At 43.4% G+C, this 26,896-nt stretch overlaps 1 protein-coding gene across 1 annotated transcript; it reads right to left on the bottom strand.

Moving 5' to 3' along the window:
* Positions 1 to 13,041: 13,041 nt before the first annotated feature.
* On the bottom strand, positions 13,042 to 26,692 carry LOC311117524 (beta-2-microglobulin-like; the record flags this gene model as incomplete). The annotated part of the gene is made up of 3 exons (XM_084192444.1): positions 13,042 to 14,162; positions 17,707 to 17,743; positions 26,407 to 26,692. Coding segments are annotated over 2 exons (300 nt in total), but the record flags the coding sequence as incomplete, so codon positions are not given.
* Positions 26,693 to 26,896: the final 204 nt, after the last annotated feature.

The raw sequence follows: 26,896 nt of genomic DNA, 5'->3' as shown, positions 1-26,896 counted from the left end.
GCCGGCTGTGTAAAACCAATTTTGATGGGATTTCTCTTCCTCAAACACCAAGACAATAGAATTATCATAATCCTGAACCAGCTCTCTGGATTCTGTTGAATGGCTTTCTTTGAACCCGTCCTTTGGGAAAGCACCTGGTTTAACCAGTACCTTTCCACTGGGTGTGTCTTTTAATATTCAACATTGCGCATGTGTAAAAACATACGTACTTATGCAAATACGTACAGCTATGAAAGCAATGATCACTGACAGAACTTCCTCTTTCAACACAGGTCTCAGATCAACCAACGCAGTAACACAGGTAGGTTACTAAACATTTATATAATACTTTTGAATAGAACATTAACAAACAGGCTATGTTGCAATTTCAATTGAATCCTCCAGAAACGACAGAACAAATAATGCAACAAATATTGTGGTTAAATTCAAATATACTATTTGACAAAAAACCTTTATTTTTTGACAGAATGTTTAAAAAAGGTATAATCTTCGTAAATGATATCATAGGTAGGACTGGTGGAGTTATGTCGCACATGCAGCTAACAAAAACATATGGAAATGTCTGCTCTACCCAAAATTACAACCAAATAATTGCAGCCTTACCGCAAAAGTGGAAGAGGAAAGTGGAAGGGGGAGAAAGTAAGGAACTTGTCTGTCGGCCTTTTTTATAACAGGCTCTACATTGTCACTGACAGTAGGACTGTTATCGTAGGCTGTGAGGTTTCTATTATAAAAATAAAATGAGAAGGGAAAGGTTGGCATGAGGATGTCCAGTTGATAGTCTATCATAAAGTGTTAGTAATGAAGGCAGTAGTTGCTAACAACAAATGTTGACCTTGGTTTAGCCAGTACCTTTCCACAGGGTGTGTCTAATAATATGTATCATTGCGCAGGTATAAAACATACATACGTACGTACAGCTATGAAAGCAATGATCACTGCCACAACTTCCTCTTTCAACACAGGTCTCAGATCAACCAACGCAGTAACACAGGTAGGTTACTAAACATTTACATAATACTTTTGAATAGAACATTAACAAACAGGCTCTACATTGTCACTGACAGTAGGACTGTTATCGTAGGCTGTGAGGTGAACTAGTCTACATTGTCACTGACAGTAGGCCTGTTATCGTAGGCTGTGAGGTTTCTATGATAAAGATACAATGAGAAGGGAAAGGTACAGGTACAGGTTGGTGTTGTTAGTGTTTATGTATTTTAATTTTTTTGTGAGAGTAAACCATGATAATATGAAACATGTACAGGGAGGAAAGTGTGTTTGACTAAATGTTCTAAAACAAAGGGAAAGAGAGAATCCAAAATGTGGTCCCCATTCAAATCACATTTGACCTGTCATGACAAGTGAAAACTAGTCTACTGATGTAGTGAGAACCCATGAGTAGACGACCATCCTGACCCACCATCCTGACCCACCATCCTGACCCACCATCCTGACCCACCGTCCTGATCCACCATCCTGATCCACCATCCTGATCCACCATCTTGATCCACCATCCTGACCCACTATCCTGACCCACCGTCTTGATCCACCATCCTGATCCACCATCCTGATCCACCATCCTGACCTACCATCTTGATCCACCATCCTGACCCATCATCCTGACCCACCGTCCTGACCTACCGTCCTGACCCACCATCCTGATCCACCATCCTGACCCACCATCCTGACCCACCATCCTGACCCACCGTCCTGATCCACCATCCTGATCCACCATCCTGATCCACCATCTTGATCCACCATCCTGACCCACTATCCTGACCCACCGTCTTGATCCACCATCCTGATCCACCATCCTGATCCACCATCCTGACCTACCATCTTGATCCACCATCCTGACCCATCATCCTGACCCACCGTCCTGACCTACCGTCCTGACCCACCATCCTGATCCACCATCCTGATCCACCATCCTGACCCACCATCATGATCCACCATCCTGACCTACCATCTTGATCTACCATCCTGATCCACCATCCTGACCCACCATCCTGACCTACCATCCTGACCCACCATCCTGATCCACCATCCTGACCCACCATCCTGATCCACCATCCTGACCCACCATCCCGATCCACCATCCTGATCCACCATCCTGACCCACCATCCTGATCCACCATCCTGACCCACCATCCCGACCCACCATCCTGATCCACCATCCTGACCCACCATCCTGATCCACCATCCTGACCCACCTTCCTGATTCACCTTCCTGATTCACCATCCTGACCCACCATCCTGATCCACCGCCGTGACCTACCATCCTGATCCACCATCCTGACCCACCATCCTGATCCACCATTCTGACCTACCATCCTGACCCACCATCCTGATCCACCATCCTGACACACCATCCTGACACACAATCCTGATCCACCATCCTGACCCACCATCCTGACCAACCATCCTGATCCACCATCCTGAAACACCATCCTGATCCACCATCCTGACCTACCATCCTGACCCACCGTCCTGATCCACCATCCTGACCCACCATCCTGACCCACCATCCTGATCCACCATCCTGACCCACCATCCTGGTCCACCATCCTGACACACCATCCTGACCCACCATCCTGATCCACCATCCTGACCCACCACCCTGATCCACCATCCTGACCCACCATCCTGATCCACCATCCTGACCCACCATCCTGATCCACCTTTCTGATCCACCATCCTGACCCACCATTCTGACCCACCATCCTGATCCACCATCCTGATCCACCATCCTGACCCACCATCCTGACCCACCATCCTGCCCTACCATCCTGATCCAACATCCTGACCCACCATCCTGACCTACCATCCTGATCCACCATCCTGACCCACCATCCTGACCCACCATCCTGATCCACCATCCTGACACACCATCCTGACACACCATCCTGATCCACCATCCTGACCCACCATCCTGACCAACCATCCTGATCAACCATCCTGAAACACCATCCAGATCCACCATCCTGACCTACCATCCTGACCCACCGTCCTGATCCACCATCCTGACCCACCATCCTGACCCACCATCCTGATCCACCATCCTGACCCACCATCCTGATCCACCATCCTGACACACCATCCTGATCCACCATCCTGATCCACCATCCTGACCCACCATCCTGATCCACCATCCTGACCCACCATCCTGATCCACCATCCTGACACACCATCCTGATCCACCATCCTGATCCACCATCCTGACCCACCACCCTGATCCACCATCCTGACCCACCATCCTGATCCACCATCCTGATCCACCATCCTGACCCACCATCCTGATCCACCATCCTGACCCACCATCCTGATCCACCATCCTGACCCACCATCCTGATCCACCATCCTGATCCACCATCCTGATCCACAATCCTGATCCACCATCCTGACCCACCATCCTGATCCACCATCCTGACCCACCATCCTGATCCACCTTTCTGATCCACCATCCTGACCCACCATTCTGACCCACCATCCTGATCCACCATCCTGATCCACCATCCTGATCCACCATCCTGACCCACCATCCTGATCCACCATCCTGACCCACCATCCTGATCCACCTTTCTGATCCACCATCCTGACCCACCATTCTGACCCACCATCCTGATCCACCATCCTGACCCACCATCCTGATCCACCATCCTGACCTACCATCCTGATCCACCATCCTGACCCACCATCCTGGCCTACCATCCTGATCCAACATCCTGACCCACCATCCTGACCTACCATCCTGATCCACCATCCTGACCCACCATCCTGACCCACCATCCTGATCCACCATCCTGACACACCATCCTGACACACCATCCTGATCCACCATCCTGACCCACCATCCTGACCAACCATCCTGATCAACCATCCTGAAACACCATCCAGATCCACCATCCTGACCTACCATCCTGACCCACCGTCCTGATCCACCATCCTGACCCACCATCCTGACCCACCATCCTGATCCACCATCCTGACCCACCATCTTGATCCACCATCCTGACACACCATCCTGATCCACCATCCTGATCCACCATCCTGACCCACCATCCTGATCCACCATCCTGACCCACCATCTTGATCCACCATCCTGACACACCATCCTGATCCACCATCCTGATACACCATCCTGACCCACCACCCTGATCCACCATCCTGACCCACCATCCTGATCCACCATCCTGATCCACCATCCTGACCCACCTTCCTGATCCACCATCCTGACCCACCATCCTGATCCACCATCCTGACCCACCATCCTGATCCACCATCCTGATCCACCATCCTGACCCACCATCCTGATCCACATTTCTGATCCACCATCCTGACCCACCATTCTGACCCACCATCCTGATCCACCATCCTGACCCACCATCCTGACCCACAATCCTGATCCACCATCCTGACCTACCATCCTGATCCACCATCCTGACCCACCATCCTGACCCACCATCCTGCCCTACCATCCTGATCCACCATCCTGACCCACCATCCTGACCTACCATCCTGATCCACCATCCTGACCCACCATCCTGACCCACCATCCTGATCCACCATCCTGATCACCTTCCTGATCCACCGCCCTGACCTACCATCCTGACCCACCATCCTGATCCACCATCCTGACCCACCATCCTGATCCACCATCCTGACACACCATCCTGACCCACCATCCTGACCCACCATCCTGACCCACCATCCTGATCCACCTTCCTGATCCACCGCCCTGACCTACCATCCTGACCCACCATCCTGATCCACCATCCTGACACACCATCCTGACCCACCATCCTGATCCACCGCCCTGACCCACTATCCTGATCCACCATCCTGACCCACCATCCTGATCCACCATCCTGACACACCATCCTGACACACCATCCTGACCCACCATCCTGATCCACCATCCTGTCCTACGATCCTGACCCACCATCCTGATCCACCATCCTGACCCACTATCCTGACCCACCATCCTGATCCACCATCCTGACCCACCGTCCTGATCCACCATCCTGACACACCATCCTGACCCACCATCCTGACCCACCATCCTGATCCACCATCCTGACCCACCATCCTGACCCACCATCCTGACTTACTATCCTGATCCACCATCCTGACCCACCATCCTGACCCACCATCCTGATCCACCGTCCTGACCCACCATCCTGACCCACCATCCTGATCCACCAGCCTGAACTACCATCCTGACCCACCATCCTGACCCACCATCCTGATCCACCATCCTGACCCACCATCCCGATCCACCATCCCGATCCACCGCCCTGACCTACCATCCTGACCCACCATCCTGACCCACCATCCTGAACCACCATCCTGATCCACCATCCTGATCTACTTTCCTGATCCATCATCCTGATCCATCATCCTGATCCGTCGTTTCAGAAACGAGAGCACAAAAGTAAAAGGAGTCCTCAGTATGTCCACAAGACATTGAAAATACACCTTTTTGGTTGAAAAGATAACTCTTAACCAACCTTGCTCACTGGGCTTTCTCTTCTTCAAACACCAAGACAGTATCATCATCATGAACCACAACAGTAGAACATCAGTGGTCTGTACATCAGGTGAACACAACAGCATTACATGAATGGTCAACAGAAGTTGAGCTTGACTTCAATAAAGAAACACCAGAATCAGAATTAGAACAACGTAGCACTCCTAGTTTGAAGAAAGCAAACTCTCAAGTCTTTGGCATTGTGGTGATGCTGGTCCCACTATGATGGTCATCGCAGGCCTCTGTTTATCAATCAATTCCTTTCTTGAAATAATTGTTTTCACTTGTTTGTGCCAGTCACTTCTAATTGCAGAATAAATAAACCTATACATGTAAATGGATGCCATAGTTGTAGACAATCTACAATCACAATTTACTTTGCAACTAGTTGGAGTCATTCAATTTAACTCATTGAAAGAGAGAAGAAAGGTACTGGTTTATCTTGTTGTATTTTGTTCTTTATAAAAAAATCGACCTGTTATTATCAATCGTAAAATATTAAATAATATTTGTTGATTAATGATTTCACAGGTCCAATGGCAGCCAAGGTGAAACCAGAGCCTCTTGACAGCAATGTAAGTTAATAAGTTAATGTGTTTATCTTTTAATCTTCATGTTCGTTATCTTATGTAAGCTGCACTACAACACACTACAACGCAGTAACACAGGTAGGTTACTAAACATTTATATAATACTTTTGAATAGAACATTAACAAACAGGCTATGTTGCAATTTCAATTGAATCCTCCAGAAACGACAGAACAAATAATGCAACAAATATTGTGGTTAAATTCAAATATACTATTTGACAAAAAACCTTTATTTTTTGACAGAATGTTTAAAAAAGGTATAATCTTCGTAAATGATATCATCGGTAGGACTGGTGGAGTTATGTCGCACATGCAGCTAACAAAAACATATGGAAATGTCTGCTCTACCCAAAATTACAACCAAATAAATGCAGCCTTACCGCAAAAGTGGAAGAGGAAAGTGGAAGGGGGAGAAAGTAAGGAACTTGTCTGTCGGCCTTGCATTAAAGAACATAATTGGTTAAGGAAAACTGTGATAAATAAAAAAGTATATCAGTTTCACTTAAGGACCAAAGGATTGACAGCCGTCCCATATAGATTGCAAAATAGTTGGGAAGAGATCTTTGACGTACCGATCCCATGGCATAGTGTTTATGAACTGACACGCAAAACGACACCGGATTCAAAAATTTGAATCTTTCAATTTAAATTATTATATAAAATTCTTGCTACCAATATAATGTTATTTATATGGGGGATACAATCTTCCCAGCTCTGCAGATTTTGCAGTGAAGAGACAGAATCATTAGATAGATTTGTTTTGGTACTGTCCATTTGTAGCTTGTTTTTGGTCACAGGTCCAGGAATGGCTGAAGGATTGCAATATTTACCTGGAGCTAACCCTGCAGATAGCAGTACTGGGTGATCTGAAAAGTCATAGTCAATCGATCAATAACATAATAATACTTTTAGGAAAAATGTTTATTTTTAATTCACAATCTATAGAAGCAATGAGAATAGAAAGGTTCAGAACTTTTGTAAAACATCACAGTACGGTTGAAATATATATGGCAAATAGAAATCCAATATGGATGGTGTTAAGACATAGATGGGAGGTATTGAATAGAGTTGAAGGATGGGACTAATAACAAATAACAACAAATAATAACAAAGATAGCTAATAATGTAAGCATACTGTGTCCATAATAAGTATATAGGTTGTATGTTGGGAGCTTTTGGGAAAGAGCACAGTTCGAAAGATATGGCATATAGAAGCAAACCGGAAGGACATCATGAAAATGATCGGAGAGGTTGATAGTAGAAGAAGTTCAGGAGCAAAAAAAAATACAAAATTATATATATATATAATAGAATTATTGTAAAATTAACTGTGTCCATAAGGTGTAGATAGTAAGTATAGACCGGAAGTAGAGGCCTGGGCATTGTTGTTCACTAATTTACCCCAAGTAGGGAAAGGATGGCGGGGTTGAAAAGTAATAAAGGGGAGTATATATATAAAAAACATGGGGGATTGGAAGCGATGCAGACAATTACATTGATAGAAGATACAATCTATCTGCAATATTAAGCTGATCCATCCCCCACCCCAAAAAAATTTTTATAACTGGCTCTACATTGTCACTGACAGTAGGACTGTTATCGTAGGCTGTGAGGTGAACTAGTCTACATTGTCACTGACAGTAGGCCTGTTATCGTAGGCTGTGAGGTTTCTATGATAAAGATACAATGAGAAGGGAAAGGTACAGGTACAGGTTGGTGTTGTTAGTGTTTATGTATTTTAATTTTTTTGTGAGAGTAAACCATGATAATATGAAACATGTACAGGGAGGAAAGTGTGTTTGACTAAATGTTCTAAAACAAAGGGAAAGAGAGAATCCAAAATGTGTCCCCATTCAAATCACATTTGACCTGTCATGACAAGTGAAAACTAGTCTACTGATGTAGTGAGAACCCATGTTATAATTGTTATGTGGTTGTGTGTTTTTTTGTTCAAACTGTAAACTTTGTTTAGTTGAGTTCATGAATTCATGTTGAATCCTGTTGGGGGGAGGGGTCCTTTTAGTTGAGACCATGAATTCATGTTGAATCCTGTTGGGTGCTCCCCGCTCTTTTTTTAACCCCTGTGCACATGCACATATTCTTAGCTAAGGAATGTTCTTTGTCTGTGCTGCCATCGTAGCTATCCAGGAACGATAGCATTAGCATGGTGGCAAAAAATGTTTTCCTATGGGAAATGCTAACAGAGAACTGTCTTAGTTATGACTGTCTTTGGCTGTATTAACAGTGAGGGCTAAAGCTCAGTTTCTAGCACCTGTTTCAGGTGACTTCATGATTCATCATGCTTAGGAAGGTGATCTAGCATGATTATTCTATTTTAGGTCTGTGACGAGAAGTATGGAAGCTATTTCAATTGAATAGACTGAAACCGGTTGGGCATGACGATGTGCAGGGGAACACAACAGCAGAACATGAATGATCTATTGTTGAACCTCTACAGATAGACTATACGAAAGTGTTACCCATGAAGGCTGTAGCTGCCAACAACAAACACTGAGCCATTGACTTACGTCAGATACCTTGACGATTTCACCTGCTCTGACATGCTGTATTAACTTTATTTGATCAAAGATCAAGAGCTGTTGTTCAGGATAACTAATATGAATTATAAATATGTTGTTGGTCTTGTGCATCTATATCATAATCATGTTCTGTCTTTTCTTACAACGTCAAACTCCTGTTATTCTTCAGCACCAGAGTGATCCATCGTCAGATCAAATGGCTTCAAATAACACAATGATGGAAACGCCTGAGCCTCATAATAACAACGTCAGTATAATGTTAATAACGCATTTCTAATCCATCATGAAGTATTTGTTTAGTATATTGATAATGACTATCAGGTTTTGATAAGCAGGCTTTAACACCCCTAGGAATCCCCGGAATGCAGAAACGTTATGGGGCATGATTTATTATCATTTAACCAGACAAACAGAATATTTATAAAGAATTGTAACATTCTTTATAAATTCCTCCACAGGAAGAACACTGTCACAAATTCTACTTTTTTTATGGAAAATCGACAAAGAAAGTGGAAATCACCTGTACCGAACCTGGCACCATATTAGAAGTTCTCAAAAGAAATGAGATATTCTGTAAACTAATTGATGATGTGGAAAGGAGAGAAGTTGTCATTGTGAATGAAAAAGGGGCCATAGCGGAGCACTTTCCATGTTTCTTAATTAATGAGGGTGAGATACTCAAAATCCCTGCTCTCTCTACAAAAAAAACACCACCCATAGATGGGAAAAGGGAATTTGAACAGGGAATAGAACTTGAACAGGGAACATTTCTCACTTTCTGTGTTGAGACAACAGGTGGGGAAAACACCAGAACCAAGGATCTGCTTAAAAACAAAAAATTAAAGCAATTTACCCCTCTGTGTATCTATGCAAAATATGGGGATACAGTCAAGTCAGCTCTGGAAACAGATGGACGCTTCTCAGACATTGTGTTTGAAGAAACAATTACACTCTGTGAGGTACCACAACAACTATTGAATAATGATACGTCCACTGTAGTAAATAACCTAAAAGATCGCACATTTGAAATTAGTCTTCAAAAAACGACAAACAAAGAAGTGTGTGGCACCACAAAACCAAAGATTTCTGACAAAAGTTTAAAATCTGAAGGTGACACCACACAACCCTCTCACTCCAACCCAAGTTCAACATCAGAGGAGGAGCCCTCGATGGGAAACACACAGGAGCAACAAGAAAAACAGGCAAAAAAGAAAAAGAAATACTTTCCCATGCCAGGTTCTAGTGAAATTCAGCAGATCTTACATGACCAGTTTAAAGGTTTACTAGATCAGATGAAGAGTAGGTATCCACAGGTAAAATCTGAGTCTGAAGTGATAGAGTTGATGAGGAAGGAATTTGATAAGAAATCTGAGGGTTTTACTGAAGTGTACAGGTTAACAGAGCTGGCAGAAGTGACCACCTCAGTCTGTAAGGTTGAATTATTTGATGGGAAGCAATTGACTGAAGGCACAGGTTTCCTGCTGTTCGATAACTTCATCCTGACAAATGCTCATTTGTTTAAGGATGAAGGTGTATTGACCGGAACGAAACTGTCGGTTGCCACAACTGTCACGTTTCATTTGGACAACCCACTTAGAAATGGTGAGCTAAAGTTAGATGTTAAACCAGAAGTGGTTGCCCTCCAATATCCATCTGATAGGTGGGGGCGTCTGGTTGACTATGCCATACTGGAGTTTAGTAAACCAAAATATATCAAGTTTCCTCCAGGTCTCCTTCAGAAGTATGGCCCAGTCCCTCAGACAGGTGTGATCTACATTTTTGGCCATCCAAATGGAGGGATTAAAAAGATGGACTCCACGACCATAATACCGGTAGAACAAAGAATGGCAGCTGAGACAAAACATCTAATAGAAAACGAGCGCTCAATCATTATAATAAAAGAAAACATTGAGGGTAATAAGTTGAACAAAGAGTTTAATGAGCAGATAACGCAGGGGCAATGTGATGTGCTGACCTATAACACCTTCTGCTTGAATGGAGCCTCTGGGTCTCCGGTTATAAATCCCTGTCATCGTCAAGTAATTCGTGGCACTGAAGTATATGGCTGCCAGGTGATTGCCATGCATACTGGTGGGTTTTCTTACAAATCTCAGGAAACTCAAGAAACTCAGAGTGTGATTGAATATGCAATCCCTCTCAGAATCATTCTAGAAAACGTATTGTGCTACTTGGTGGAGACAAACAGTTTTAAAATGTTGTCAGGATTCACCAAAGTTGCCAAGAAAAACCAAAATCTGTCTGAGCTCATTCACTGTCTTATCACTGAAATGATGCCCACATGGCTATCTGCAAACACTAATACCCCAGTGGACAGAGATGAGATGCTTAAATTGATCTTTAAACTAATGACAACGTATAGCAAGGATGGGAATTAGGTTCTGAACTATGTTTTAACAGAAGTTGGGGTGGATCTGGCTGCAGACGTCACCTGTGAGTTGGGAAGCAGCTCTAAATCAAATAATAATAATGTTGTTATTGTCACACACAGTAGATAGGTGCAGTGTAATGTGTTGTTCTACAGGGTCAGCCATAGTAGTACAGCGCTCCTGAAGCAAATTAGGGTTAAGTGCCTTGCTCAAGGGCACGTCGACAAATGTTTCACCTTGTTGGCTCAGGTATTCGAACCAGCGACCTTTCAGTTGCTAGCACAACACTCTAACCTCTAGGTTAGGCTAACTGCCGCCCAAAGAGGAAATATTTCCCCTTCGCTTATTTTCAACTGTAGACATCAGCTATAGAGGGATATGGTGATGTGCCCATTTTATTTAGGAAAGCCACGGTATCACATATCGTCGCTGTCGGGCGAAAACCTCTTATCTCCAAAACACACTCCTCAGGAAAACTGCCATATTTGACCATTAACGAACATACAATTTCGAAACTTCAGAAGCTATTTTGTATACATTTTCTTGATCCTAGAGTCATGAAATGTTCCGCCTACATTGAGGAAAGTTACTGCTTTCAATACATATAAAAAATGAAAATGGGCAACAAAAAAAAGTTACTAGGTTTTCATCAGACAACGACAATGTATTCTATAATATAGACTGCAGATGTTTACTTTGTAATGCAGCAATAAAGCACGAGAGCCAGAATGGAAACCCTCTCCTTTGGCCAGAACTTCATAACAGAGTGTACAGACTCATCAAAGGATACAGGTTTGACACACAGGGTTGATCAAGTAATCATTTTGGTATATTGATTATGGAGAATCATTATTCGTTTCTTTTGTTGCTAATGTTGTATTGAATCATGGTGGTGATGTCTTGAATTAATTTATGGAATCCTGTCCTTTATTATTTTGCTTTGTTAGATTAGTGCACTTCAATTATTTACTGATTGTATTGTACAGAGAGCAGGTCTCCAGGCCTTGTTGTTATGAGCAGGACTGCCCTCTCTCTAGGCCTTGTTGTTATGAGCAGGACTGCCCTCTCTCCAGGCCTTGTTGTTATGAGCAGGACTGCCCTCTCTCCAGGCCTTGTTGTTATGAGCAGGACTGCCCTCTCTCCAGGCCTTGTTGTTATGAGCAGGACTGCCCTCTCTCCAGGCCTTGTTGTTATGAGCAGGACTGCCCTCTCTCTCTCCAGGCCTTGTTGTTATGAGCAGGACTGCCCTCTCTCTAGAACTTGTTGTTATGAGCAGGACTGCCCTCTCTCCAGGCCTTGTTGTTATGAGCAGGACTGCCCTCTCTCTCTCCAGGCCTTGTTGTTATGAGCAGGACTGCCCTCTCTCTCTCCAGGCCTTGTTGTTATGAGCAGGACTGCCCTCTCTCTCTCCAGGCCTTGTTGTTATGAGCAGGACTGCCCTCTCTCTCTCCAGGCCTTGTTGTTATGAGCAGGACTGCCCTCTCTCCAGGCCTTGTTGTTATGAGCAGGACTGCCCTCTCTCCCTCTAGACCTTGTTGTTGAGCCCAAGCACTATAGGTTGTTTAGACTATAAAACTTTACATTGAGATTGTGGGGTATAAGTGGGGAAACAATAAGGTGTTAGATCATCTGCTTGGGTTTATAAAGCTGTGTTTACACAGGCAGCCCAATTCTGATCTTTTTATTCACTAATTGGTCTTTTGACCAATCAGATCAGCTCTTTTGCAAAATAATTAGTTAAAAGATCCGAATTGGTCTGCTTGTGTAAACACAACCTATGAAGTGTATCCTGTGAGCTCTGTGTGCGTTTGAGAAATAAACACTGCTTACTTGTAGCTTGTTGTTGTTTGAATCTTTCTTACTGAGAAATACTTTTCTTATGGAGAAGACATACCTTCACATTATGTTCACTGCAGTACATAAATATCAGTTGGATATTGTGAATACGATTCAGTAAATTCAAAAGGAAAAATAACATGACCCACAAATGTGAACAAACGTTTATGTCATCTTTAATTTAATCAAACAGGCCATGAAATAACAGCTATTTGAAAAATACTTTTTTTTTTTCAAGAGTAGACACGAGTCAAAGTGTAATGTAATTCAAGAATGAAAGATTACATAAAAGTTTTCATGAATGTATTTTCTATATTTCATGAATTTTAATGAATGGATTTCTATGGCAGGAATGAATGATAGCTATAGAGGTGGTGATTTACCACTAGACTACAACAGAAGAAGCAACCCTCTCTTTGACATAAGATGGGTGGTCAGCTCTAAACAGTACAGGGTTAGACAGACAGACAGACAGACAGACAGACAGACAGACAGACAGACAGACAGACAGACAGACAGACAGACAGACAGACAGACAGACAGACAGACAGACAGACAGACAGACAGACAGACAGAGGAGGCTCAACTCTAAACAGTGCAGGGTGAGACAGACAGACAGACAGTGGTACATACTTTATATGCTACTCATATCTCCTGTGTTAGCTGTTTAGTTTAACACATCATGTATACATGTGTCATGAAGCTTCATAGACAGAATAGAGCCAAACATGATTGGTAAGAATACGTTATTTAATAGCAAGCATTCAAACATCAAGTCAGACTTTACATAATCTAAGTATTTTAGATGAAGGGCTATCTCTTTTGAAAATCTATCACCAAAATAAAGTGCTACATGAATGTATTTTTGCATTTCAGATTGTTTGTTGTTTCATATTAATTTCTGACTAAGAGAAAAGCCCTCATAGCTTGGGCCTGCTGTATTGGCTGATGATGACAAGCCTGGCTGCAATTAGGTTGTTCTCCTCTGGTGCAGAATTACAACCCCAGATATGAGCTTCATTACCTATACACATCAAATACCCCACAAAACAAGGACTGGTAAAATAAAATACAATTTAAGTTAAATATCAATGATAAGTCACAATGTGCAGAGACGGAGTCATCACAGATTTCACCTGCAGTTTTGACAAGACAGTGATCTGAAGAGGAATTTTGATAGGACAGTGTTGTGAAGAGGAGTTTTGATAGGACAGTGTTGTGAAGATTCCCAGGAATATAGACAGCATCTGGAGTGGAGATTCTCGGAGGCTGGTGGATTCTGTGGTTGTCAACAACAACAACAACAACAAGAGGTCATTCATCTCATCCACATTTCATTTCCACAATGGTTCATGCTGACTTCATTCAATCTTACATATTCAGTACTAGGGCTGGGCGGTATACCATATTTGACTATATACCGGTATTGATGCACGGACCGGTTTGGGTTTTTACTTTACCTTCTATAACGGTATTTCAACGTTAGGTTTGTTAAATGATACGCTATTCCGCCGTGTGTAACGTCCGTTTTTATACTTTCCTTTCGCTACTTGAGTCGTCTCTCTCCTCTCCCGCTCTCTCCATGGCGCTTTCCACACAGATCTAGCCCCGCCCCCTGTCACTCAAGTAGCGCAGTTGTTGCTCGACCAGGAGGAGACCACTTCCCTCGTCTTGCGTTCAGACTGCATGGTCAATACAGCACATAGCAACAAGAATTCGATGACAACTATGCTGCTGTTCTTTAATTCCACTATTAGTTTGTGTATCTTACTGTTTGCAAACAGCTTGTTTTGTATTTTCTTAGAAAATTGTGGCTAAAATAAATTGTTAGCCGCTAATCGCTAGTTGGCTAAACGTCAGGCCAAACGTAGCTAGCTAATACAGGCTGGTACCAGTGAAGGTGTTGACCTAAATCAGCATGTTGTTTGTGCAACAGTATCTTCTAAATCAAAGAGGAATTACGCAAAGCATGAATATGTTAGCTACGTGAATTAAGAGAAAACATTTCATGTAGCCAAAGATTATAGGGTGCCGCCTGAAAACACTGACCAACACTTTGGTTCCAACCCTGGCAAACAACACTGTATTCAAAGTGCCCACTATTATATTCTAACTACAGAATTAGAAGAATCATTCTATTTCCATGATTCCATCAGTTCACCCAGGTGTTTTGATCTAAATCGCAATATTTGGTAAAAAAAATAAGGCTGCGATTGTTTGCCCATATCGTGCAGCCCTACGTGGCAGTGTGGAAATGATCTCAAATGAGGAAATGCAGAATTGTATGAACGTACTGAAGATGGTTATTTTTGGTTGAAGTTTTTTGAACAGTATAAACCAATCAGAATGGAGAAAAACCCATTGAAATCACTTAGAATGTATGTGTTGCCTCCCTAGGGATAAAACTGACTATCCTACCGATCCTTGACTTCGGCGATGTCATTTACAAAATAGCCTCCAACACTCTACTCAGCAAATTGGATGTAGTCTATCACAGTGCCATCCGTTTTGTCTCCAAAGCCCCATACACTACCCACCACTGTGACCTGTACGCTCTTGTTGGCTGGTCCTCACTACATGTCCGTCGTCAAACCCACTGGCTCCAGGCCATCTATAAATCACTGCTAGGCAAATCCCCGCCTTATCTTAGCTCATTGGTCACCATAGCAGCACCCACCCGTAGTCTGCGCTCCAGCAGGTATATCTCACTGGTCATTCCCAAAGCCAACACCTCCTTTGGCCGCCATTCCTTCCAGTTCTCTGCTGCCAATGACTGGAACGAATTGCAAAAATCTCTGAAGCTGGAGACTCTTATCTCCCTCAATAACTTTAAGCATCAGTTGTCAGAGCACCTTACCGATCACTGCACCTGTACACAGCCCATCTGAAATTAGCCCACCCAACTACCTCATCCCTATATTGTTATTTATTTTGCTCTTTTGCACCCCAGTATCTCTATTTGCACATAATCTCTTGCACATCTAGCATTCCAGTGTTAATACTATTGTAATTATTCTGCACTATAGCCTATTTATTGCCTTACCTCCATAACTTGCTACATTTGCACACACTGTATATATATTTTCTGTTGTATTTCTGACTTTATGTTTTTTTTACCCCATATGTAACTCTGTGTTGTTTTTATTGCACTACTTTGCTTTATCTTGGCCAGGTCGCAGTTGTAAATGAGAACCTGTTCTCAACTGGCTTACCTGGTTAAATAAAGGTGAAATAAATAAAAATAAATAAAATAAAAATTGAAATGATTTCACTATTCAAATAATATCATGCATTTTTCCCAGCTATCCAGATAATGGTTGTTAGGGTACTATTCAGACATGTGAGTTTTTGGCTAGAGTGTTTACGCTAACAGTAGCCTGGCTAACAGCAACAGTGTTTAGGCTAACAGTAGCCCGGCTAACAGCAACAGTGTTTTGGCTAACAGTAGCCCGGCTAACAGCAACAGTGTTTAGGCTAACAGTAGCCTGGCTAACAGCAACAGTGTTTAGGCTAACAGTAGCCTGGCTAACAGCAACAGTGTTTAGGCTAACAGTAGCCTAGGCTAACAGCAACAGTGTTTAGGCTAACAGTAGCCTGGCTAACAGCAACAGTGTTTAGGCTAACAGTAGCCCGGCTAACAGCAACAATGTTTAGGCTAACAGTAGCCCGGCTAACAGCAACAATGTTTAGGCTAACAGTAGCCTGGCTAACAGCAACAGTGTTTTGGCTAACAGTAGCCCGGCTAACAGCAACAATGTTTAGGCTAACAGTAGCCTAGGCTAACAGCAACAGTGTTTAGGCTAACAGTAGCCTGGCTAACAGCAACAGTGTTTAGGCTAACAGTAGCCTAGGCTAACAGCAACAGTGTTTAGGCTAACAGTAGCCTAGGCTAACAGCAACAGTGAAAGAGATGTCATAGAACTGATTCTGTTTCAAAATACGTTTTCTGGTGAGTGTTTTGCATTGATCTGTGTCAGTGTTGTGGTCTGTAGACTAACCGCTATTTGAAGTGGGGAAGATAGCACACCATTGTCAGGGTTGACCGGAGGGCCATTAAGCGCTATGATAGTAAAAATGCCTTTTCATGTAAAATGAACCCACATCCCATGAGAGACAAATGAGCTTGAAGATATAACAATGACTATGTCCTCAGAACTGTAGGCTCCATTTAAAGTGCCCAACTGTAAACAACGTTCTGTCAAAGCCACGTGACGTCTGAAGCAGCAGTACCTCAATGCGCCGTACATAAACACTGCATTCTAAAGTTTGATGTTTTATTAAATTAAGCATTTCAAATGTTATGGTATATCCTTGTGTGTAACAATGTAACATGGATCATTTAATTTATTGTTTAAATAACCGTGCTCATCACTACACTACTCACGAAGCACATTTAGAACTTGTATTATTAGAAAACATCAAATACCGTCAACAATACTGTGATATGATATTTTGGCCATATCACCCATCCCTACCATATCACCCAGCCCTATCTTATCACCCAGCCCTATCTTATCACCCAGCCCTATCATATCGCCCAGCCCTATCATATCGCCCAGCCCTATCATATCGCCCAGCCCTGTCATATCGCCCAGCCCTATCATATCACCCAGCCCTATCATATCGCCCAGCCCTATCATATCACCCAGCCCTATCATATCGCCCAGCCCTATCATATCGCCCAGCCCTATCATATCACCCAGCCCAATGCAGTTCTCTATACAGTAGTACAATAAAAACCATCAGTTGTTAGTAACCAAAGCTAAAGAACTGCCATATAAATAGACTGTTTCTCTACAAATGAAATGATCAGACATACACACCTGCAGGGATGAGCACCGAAGCCTCACATATCTGGTTCTGTAGAGGAAATAGGAAAGGTTGCTTTCTGTCAGTCAAGAGCACTTCTATATACAGTGGGGAAAAAAGTATTTAGTCAGCCACCAATTGTGCAAGTTCTCCCACTTAAAAAGATGAGAGAGGCCTGTAATTTTCATCATAGGTACACGTCAACTATGACAGACAAAATGAGAAAAAAAATCCAGAAAATCACATTGTAGGATTTTTAATGAATTTATTTGCAAATTATGGTGGAAAATAAGTATTTGGTCAATAACAAAAGTTTCTCAATACTTTGTTATATACCCTTTGTTGGCAATGACACAGGTCAAACGTTTTCTGTAAGTCTTCACAAGGTTTTCACACACTGTTGCTGGTATTTTGGCCCATTCCTCCATGCAGATCTCCTCTAGAGCAGTGATGTTTTGGGGCTGTCGCTGGGCAACACAGACTTTCAACTCCCTCCAAAGATTTTCTATGGGGTTGAGATCTGGAGACTGGCTAGGCCACTCCAGGACCTTGAAATGTTTCTTACGAAGCCACTCCTTCGTTGCCCGGGCGGTGTGTTTGGGATCATTGTCATGCTGAAAGACCCAGCCACGTTTCATCTTCAATGCCCTTGCTGATGGAAGGAGGTTTTCACTCAAAATCTCACGATACATGGCCCCATTCATTCTTTCCTTTACACGGATCAGTCGTCCTGGTCCCTTTGCAGAAAAACAGCCCCAAAGCATGATGTTTCCACCGCCATGCTTCACAGTAGGTATGGTGTTCTTTGGATGCAACTCAGCATTCTTTGTCCTCCAAACACGACGAGTTGAGTTTTTACCAAAAAGTTCTATTTTGGTTTCATCTGACCATATGACATTCTCCCAATCCTCTTCTGGATCATCCAAATGCACTCTAGCAAACTTCAGACGGGCCTGGACATGTACTGGCTTAAGCAGGGGGACACGTCTGGCATTGCAGGATTTGAGTCCCTGGCGGCGTAGTGTGTTACTGATGGTAGGCTTTGTTACTTTGGTCCCAGCTCTCTGCAGGTCATTCACTAGGTCCCTCCGTGTGGTTCTGGGATTTTTGCTCACCGTTCTTGTGATCATTTTGACCCCACGGGGTGAGATCTTGCGTGGAGCCCCAGATCGAGGGAGATTATCAGTGGTCTTGTATGTCTTCCATTTCCTAATAATTGCTCCCACAGTTGATTTCTTCAAACCAAGCTGCTTACCTATTGCAGATTCAGTCTTCCCAGCCTGGTGCAGGTCTACAATTTTGTTTCTGGTGTCCTTTGACAGCTCTTTGGTCTTGGCCATAGTGGAGTTTGGAGTGTGACTGTTTGAGGTTGTGGACAGGTGTCTTTTATACTGATAACAAGTTCAAACAGGTGCCATTAATACAGGTAACGAGTGGAGGACAGAGGAGCCTCTTAAAGAAGAAGTTACAGGTCTGTGAGAGCCAGAAATCTTGCTTGTTTGTAGGTGACCAAATACTTATTTTCCACCATAATTTGCAAATAAATTCCTAAAAAATCCTACTATGTGATTTTCTGGAAAAAAAAATCTCAATTTGTCTGTCATAGTTGACGTGTACCTATGATGAAAATTACAGGCCTCTCTCATCTTTTTAAGTGGGAGAACTTGCACAATTGGTGGCTGACTAAATACTTTTTTCCCCCACTGTATATATATATATATTATGATTAACTCTCACTCACACACTCACACACACACACACACACACACACACACACACACACACACACTTACAAGACCCCCCACACACACACTGAAGTCAGATTCTGAAAGAGGAAACGTAGCAGTGTGTGGGGGGGGGGGGGGTGGGGTCACCCCAGGTTTGGAACGTAGCAGTGTGTGGGGGGGGGGGGGGGGGGGGGTCACACCAGGTTTGGAACGTAGCAGTGTGTGGGGGGGGGGGGGGGGTGGGGTCACCCCAGGTTTGGAACGTAGCAGTGTGTGGGGGGGGGGGGGGGGGGGGGTCACCCCAGGTTTGGTCTTGAGGTTCTTCAGGTGAGGGACTCTGCAGGTGTACACTAACTACTAACTGCTACTAAATACTCATTATAAACTGGGTGACAGCCGTGGTATATTTAAGAAATAAGGCACGAGGGGATGTGGTATATGGCCAATATACCACTGCTAAGGGCTGTTCTTAAGCACGACGCAACGCAGAGTGCCTGGACACAGCCCTTAGCCGTGGTAAATTGGCCATATACCACAAACCCCCGAGGTGCCTTATTGCTTAACTATACTAGTAACTCACCCCAGCTGTACTCCTCTAACTACTAACTATACTAGTAACTCACCCCAGGTGTACTCCTCTTACTACTAACTATACTAGTAACTCACCCCAGGTGTACTCCTCTAACTACTAACTATACTAGTAACTCACCCCAGGTGTACTCCTCTAACTACTAACTATACTAGTAACTCACCCCAGGTGTACTCCTCTAACTACTAACTATACTAGTAACTCACCCCAGGTGTACTCCTCTTACTACTAACTATACTAGTAACTCACCCCAGGTGTACTCCTCTAACTACTAACTATACTAGTAACTCACCCCAGGTGTACTCCTCTAACTACTAACTATACTAGTAACTCACCCCAGGTGTACTCCTCTAACTACTAACTATACTAGTAACTCACCCCAGGTGTACTCCTCTAACTACTAACTATACTAGTAACTCACCCCAGGTGTACTCCTCTAACTACTAACTATACTAGTAACTCACCCCAGGTGTACTCCTCTAACTACTAACTATACTAGTAACTCACCCCAGGGGTACTCCTCTAACTACTAACTATACTAGTAACACACCCCAGGTGTACTCCTCTAACTACTAACTATACTAGTAACTCACCCCAGGTGTACTCCTCTAACTACTAACTATACTAGTAACTCACCCCAGGTGTACTCCTCTAACTACTAACTATACTAGTAACTCACCCCAGGTGTACTCCTCTAACTACTAACTATCCTAGTAACTCACCCCAGGTGTACTCCTCTAACTACTAACTATACTAGTAACTCACCCCAGGTGTACTCCTCTAACTACTAACTATACTAGTAACTCACCCCAGGTGTACTCCTCTAACTACTAACTATACTAGTAACTCACCCCAGGTGTACTCCTCTAACTACTAACTATACTAGTAACTCACCCCAGGTGTACTCCTCTAACTACTAACTATACTAGTAACTCACCCAAGGTGTACTCCTCTAACTACTAACTATACTAGTAACTCACCCCAGGTGTACTCCTCTAACTACTAACTATACTAGTAACTCACCCCAGGTGTACTCCTCTAACTACTAACTATACTAGTAACACACCCCAGGTGTACTCCTCTAACTACTAACTATACTAGTAACTCACCCCAGGTGTACTCCTCTAACTACTAACTATACTAGTAACTCACCCCAGGTGTACTCCTCTAACTACTAACTATACTAGTAACTCACCCCAGGTGTACTCCTCTAACTACTAACTATACTAGTAACTCACCCCAGGTGTACTCCTCTAACTACTAACTATACTAGTAACACACCCCAGGTGTACTCCTCTAACTACTAACTATACTAGTAACTCACCCCAGGTGTACTCCTCTAACTACTAACTATACTAGTAACTCACCCCAGGTGTACTCCTCTAACTACTAACTATCCTAGTAACTCACCCCAGGTGTACTCCTCTAACTACTAACTATACTAGTAACTCACCCCAGGTGTACTCCTCTAACTACTAACTATACTAGTAACTCACCCCAGGTGTACTCCTCTAACTACTAACTATACTAGTAACTCACCCCAGGTGTACTCCTCTAACTACTAACTATACTAGTAACTCACCCCAGGTGTACTCCTCTAACTACTAACTATACTAGTAACTCACCCCAGGTGTACTCCTCTAACTACTAACTATACTAGTAACTCACCCCAGGGGTACTCCTCTAACTACTAACTATACTAGTAACTCACCCCAGGTGTACTCCTCTAACTACTAACTATACTAGTAACTCACCCCAGGTGTACTCCTCTAACTACTAACTATACTAGTAACTCACCCCAGGTGTACTCCTCTAACTACTAACTATACTAGTAACTCACCCCAGGTGTACTCCTCTAACTACTAACTATACTAGTAACACACCCCAGGTGTACTCCTCTAACTACTAACTATACTAGTAACTCACCCCAGGTGTACTCCTCTAACTACTAACTATACTAGTAACTCACCCCAGGTGTACTCCTCTAACTACTAACTATCCTAGTAACTCACCCCAGGTGTACTCCTCTAACTACTAACTATACTAGTAACTCACCCCAGGTGTACTCCTCTAACTACTAACTATACTAGTAACTCACCCCAGGTGTACTCCTCTAACTACTAACTATACTAGTAACTCACCCCAGGTGTACTCCTCTAACTACTAACTATACTAGTAACTCACCCCAGGTGTACTCCTCTAACTACTAACTATACTAGTAACTCACCCCAGGTGTACTCCTCTAACTACTAACTATACTAGTAACTCACCCCAGGGGTACTCCTCTAACTACTAACTATACTAGTAACTCACCCCAGGTGTACTCCTCTAACTACTAACTATACTAGTAACTCACCCCAGGGGTACTCCTCTAACTACTAACTATACTAGTAACTCACCCCAGGGGTACTCCTCTAACTACTAACTATACCAGTAACTCACCCCAGGTGTACTCCTCTAACTACTAACTATACTAGTAACTCACCCCAGGTGTACTCCTCTAACTACTAACTATACTAGTAACTCACCCCAGGTGTACTCCTCTAACTACTAACTACACTAGTAACTCACCCCAGGTGTACTCCTCTAACTACTAACTATACTAGTAACTCACCCCAGGTGTACTCCTCTAACTACTAACTATACTAGTAACTCACCCCAGGTGTACTCCTCTAACTACTAACTATACTAGTAACTCACCCCAGGTGTACTCCTCTAACTACTAACTACACTAGTAACTCACCCCAGGTGTACTCCTCTAACTACTAACTATACTAGTAACTCACCCCAGGTGTACTCCTCTAACTTCTAACTATACTAGTAACTCACCCCAGGTGTACTCCTCTAACTACTAACTACACTAGTAACTCACCCCAGGTGTACTCCTCTAACTACTAACTATACTAGTAACTCACCCCAGGTGTACTCCTCTAACTACTAACTATACTAGTAACTCACCCCAGGTGTACTCCTCTAACTACTAACTATACTAGTAACTCACCCCAGGTGTACTCCTCTAACTACTAACTATATTAGTAACTCACCCCAGGTGTACTCCTCTAACTACTAACTATACTAGTAACTCACCCCAGGTGTACTCCTCTAACTACTAACTATACTAGTAACTCACCCCAGGTGTACTCCTCTAACTACTAACTATACTAGTAACTCACCCCAGGTGTACTCCTCTAACTACTAACTATACTAGTAACTCACCCCAGGTGTACTCCTCTAACTACTAACTATACTAGTAACTCACCCCAGGTGTACTCCTCTAACTACTAACTATACTAGTAACTCACCCCAGGTGTACTCCTCTAACTACTAACTATACTAGTAACTCACCCCAGGTGTACTCCTCTAACTACTAACTATACTAGTAACTCACCCCAGGTGTACTCCTCTAACTACTAACTATACTAGTAACTCACCCCAGGTGTACTCCTCTAACTACTAACTATACTAGTAACTCACCCCAGGTGTACTCCTCTAACTACTAACTATACTAGTAACTCACCCCAGGTGTACTCCTCTAACTACTAACTATACTAGTAACTCACCCCAGGTGTACTCCTCTAACTACTAACTATACTAGTAACTCACCCCAGGTGTACTCCTCTAACTACTAACTATACTAGTAACTCACCCCAGGTGTACTCCTCTAACTACTAACTATACTAGTAACTCACCCCAGGGGTACTCCTCTAACTACTAACTATACTAGTAACTCACCCCAGGTGTACTCCTCTAACTACTAACTATACTAGTAACTCACCCCAGGGGTACTCCTCTAACTACTAACTATACTAGTAACTCACCCCAGGGGTACTCCTCTAACTACTAACTATACTAGTAACTCACCCCAGGTGTACTCCTCTAACTACTAACTATACTAGTAACTCACCCCAGGTGTACTCCTCTAACTACTAACTATACTAGTAACTCACCCCAGGTGTACTCCTCTAACTACTAACTACACTAGTAACTCACCCCAGGTGTACTCCTCTAACTACTAACTATACTAGTAACTCACCCCAGGTGTACTCCTCTAACTACTAACTATACTAGTAACTCACCCCAGGTGTACTCCTCTAACTACTAACTATACTAGTAACTCACCCCAGGTGTACTCCTCTAACTACTAACTACACTAGTAACTCACCCCAGGTGTACTCCTCTAACTACTAACTATACTAGTAACTCACCCCAGGTGTACTCCTCTAACTACTAACTATACTAGTAACTCACCCCAGGTGTACTCCTCTAACTACTAACTACACTAGTAACTCACCCCAGGTGTACTCCTCTAACTACTAACTATACTAGTAACTCACCCCAGGTGTACTCCTCTAACTACTAACTATACTAGTAACTCACCCCAGGTGTACTCCTCTAACTACTAACTATACTAGTAACTCACCCCAGGTGTACTCCTCTAACTACTAACTATACTAGTAACTCACCCCAGGTGTACTCCTCTAACTACTAACTATACTAGTAACTCACCCCAGGTGTACTCCTCTAACTACTAACTATACTAGTAACTCACCCCAGGTGTACTCCTCTAACTACTAACTATACTAGTAACTCACCCCAGGTGTACTCCTCTAACTACTAACTATACTAGTAACTCACCCCAGGTGTACTCCTCTAACTACTAACTATACTAGTAACTCACCCCAGGTGTACTCCTCTAACTACTAACTATACTAGTAACTCACCCCAGGTGTACTCCTCTAACTACTAACTATACTAGTAACTCACCCCAGGTGTACTCCTCTAACTACTAACTATACTAGTAACTCACCCCAGGTGTACTCCTCTAACTACTAACTATACTAGTAACTCACCCCAGGTGTACTCCTCTAACTACTAACTATACTAGTAACTCACCCCAGGTGTACTCCTCTAACTACTAACTATACTAGTAACTCACCCCAGGTGTACTCCTCTAACTACTAACTATACTAGTAACTCACCCCAGGTGTACTCCTCTAACTACTAACTATACTAGTAACTCACCCCAGGTGTACTCCTCTAACTACTAACTATACTAGTAACTCACCCCAGGTGTACTCCTCTAACTACTAACTATACTAGTAACTCACCCCAGGTGTACTCCTCTAACTACTAACTATACTAGTAACTCACCCCAGGTGTACTCCTCTAACTACTAACTATACTAGTAACTCACCCCAGGTGTACTCCTCTAACTACTAACTATACTAGTAACTCACCCCAGGTGTACTCCTCTAACTACTAACTACACTAGTAACTCACCCCAGGTGTACTCCTCTAACTACTAACTATACTAGTAACTCACCCCAGGTGTACTCCTCTAACTACTAACTATACTAGTAACTCACCCCAGGTGTACTCCTCTAACTACTAACTACACTAGTAACTCACCCCAGGTGTACTCCTCTAACTACTAACTATACTAGTAACTCACCCCAGGTGTACTCCTCTAACTACTAACTATACTAGTAACTCACCCCAGGTGTACTCCTCTAACTACTAACTATACTAGTAACTCACCCCAGGTGTACTCCTCTAACTACTAACTATACTAGTAACTCACCCCATGTGTACTCCTCTAACTACTAACTATACTAGTAACTCACCCCAGGTGTACTCCTCTAACTACTAACTATACTAGTAACTCACCCCAGGTGTACTCCTCTAACTACTAACTATACTAGTAACACACCCCAGGTGTACTCCTCTAACTACTAACTATACTAGTAACTCACCCCAGGTGTACTCCTCTAACTACTAACTATACTAGTAACTCACCCCAGGTGTACTCCTCTAACTACTAACTATACTAGTAACTCACCCCAGGGGTACTCCTCTAACTACTAACTATACTAGTAACTCACCCCAGGTGTACTCCTCTAACTACTAACTATACTAGTAACTCACCCCAGGTGTACTCCTCTAACTACTAACTATACTAGTAACTCACCCCAGGTGTACTCCTCTAACTACTAACTATACTAGTAACTCACCCCAGGTGTACTCCTCTAACTACTAACTATACTAGTAACTCACCCCAGGTGTACTCCTCTAACTACTAACTATACTAGTAACTCACCCCAGGTGTACTCCTCTAACTACTAACTATACTAGTAACACACCCCAGGTGTACTCCTCTAACTACTAACTATACTAGTAACTCACCCCAGGTGTACTCCTCTAACTACTAACTATACTAGTAACTCACCCCAGGTGTACTCCTCTAACTACTAACTATACTAGTAACTCACCCCAGGGGTACTCCTCTAACTACTAACTATACTAGTAACTCACCCCAGGTGTACTCCTCTAACTACTAACTATACTAGTAACTCACCCCAGGTGTACTCCTCTAACTACTATCTATACTAGTAACTCACCCCAGGTGTAGGTCTTCAGATTCTTCAGGTGGCGGACTCTGCAGGTGTACTCCTCTCCGCTGGCTGGTGTGAAGGCAACACTCTTGGTGAGGTGGAACTGCCAGCCCTGTTCGAAGGCCAGGTCTGTCTGCTTGGCGTCGGGGATCTCCACGCCGTTCTGCAGGAGCTGGATGCTGATGTCAGGGGGGTGGAAGCCACTCACGTGACAGATCAGGGTGTTGTCCTTCCCATAATCCCCTGGGTTACGGCTGTACACCTGCACCTTGGGGGGAGCTACAGGGGGAGGAGGGAATGGTACACAGTCAGGCAGTCAGGTAGTCAGGTAGGTATGCAGACAGAGAAACACACACAGTCAGGTAGGCACACACACATGCAGTATCACAAAAGTTGATTATCTTATTCTCACTATAAAAATTAAATAGTCTCTGCTCAATTTACATTTGCTTAAAAGCGTAACCCATGTAAAGTACAAATTTGCTGTCGACTTAAG

The sequence above is a fragment of the Coregonus lavaretus genome (genome assembly GCF_964263955.1).
Source record: "Coregonus lavaretus genome assembly, contig: HAP1_SCAFFOLD_175, whole genome shotgun sequence".
Classification (NCBI taxonomy): domain Eukaryota; kingdom Metazoa; phylum Chordata; class Actinopteri; order Salmoniformes; family Salmonidae; genus Coregonus; species Coregonus lavaretus.
This window is presented reverse-complemented; position numbering and strand designations above follow the sequence as displayed.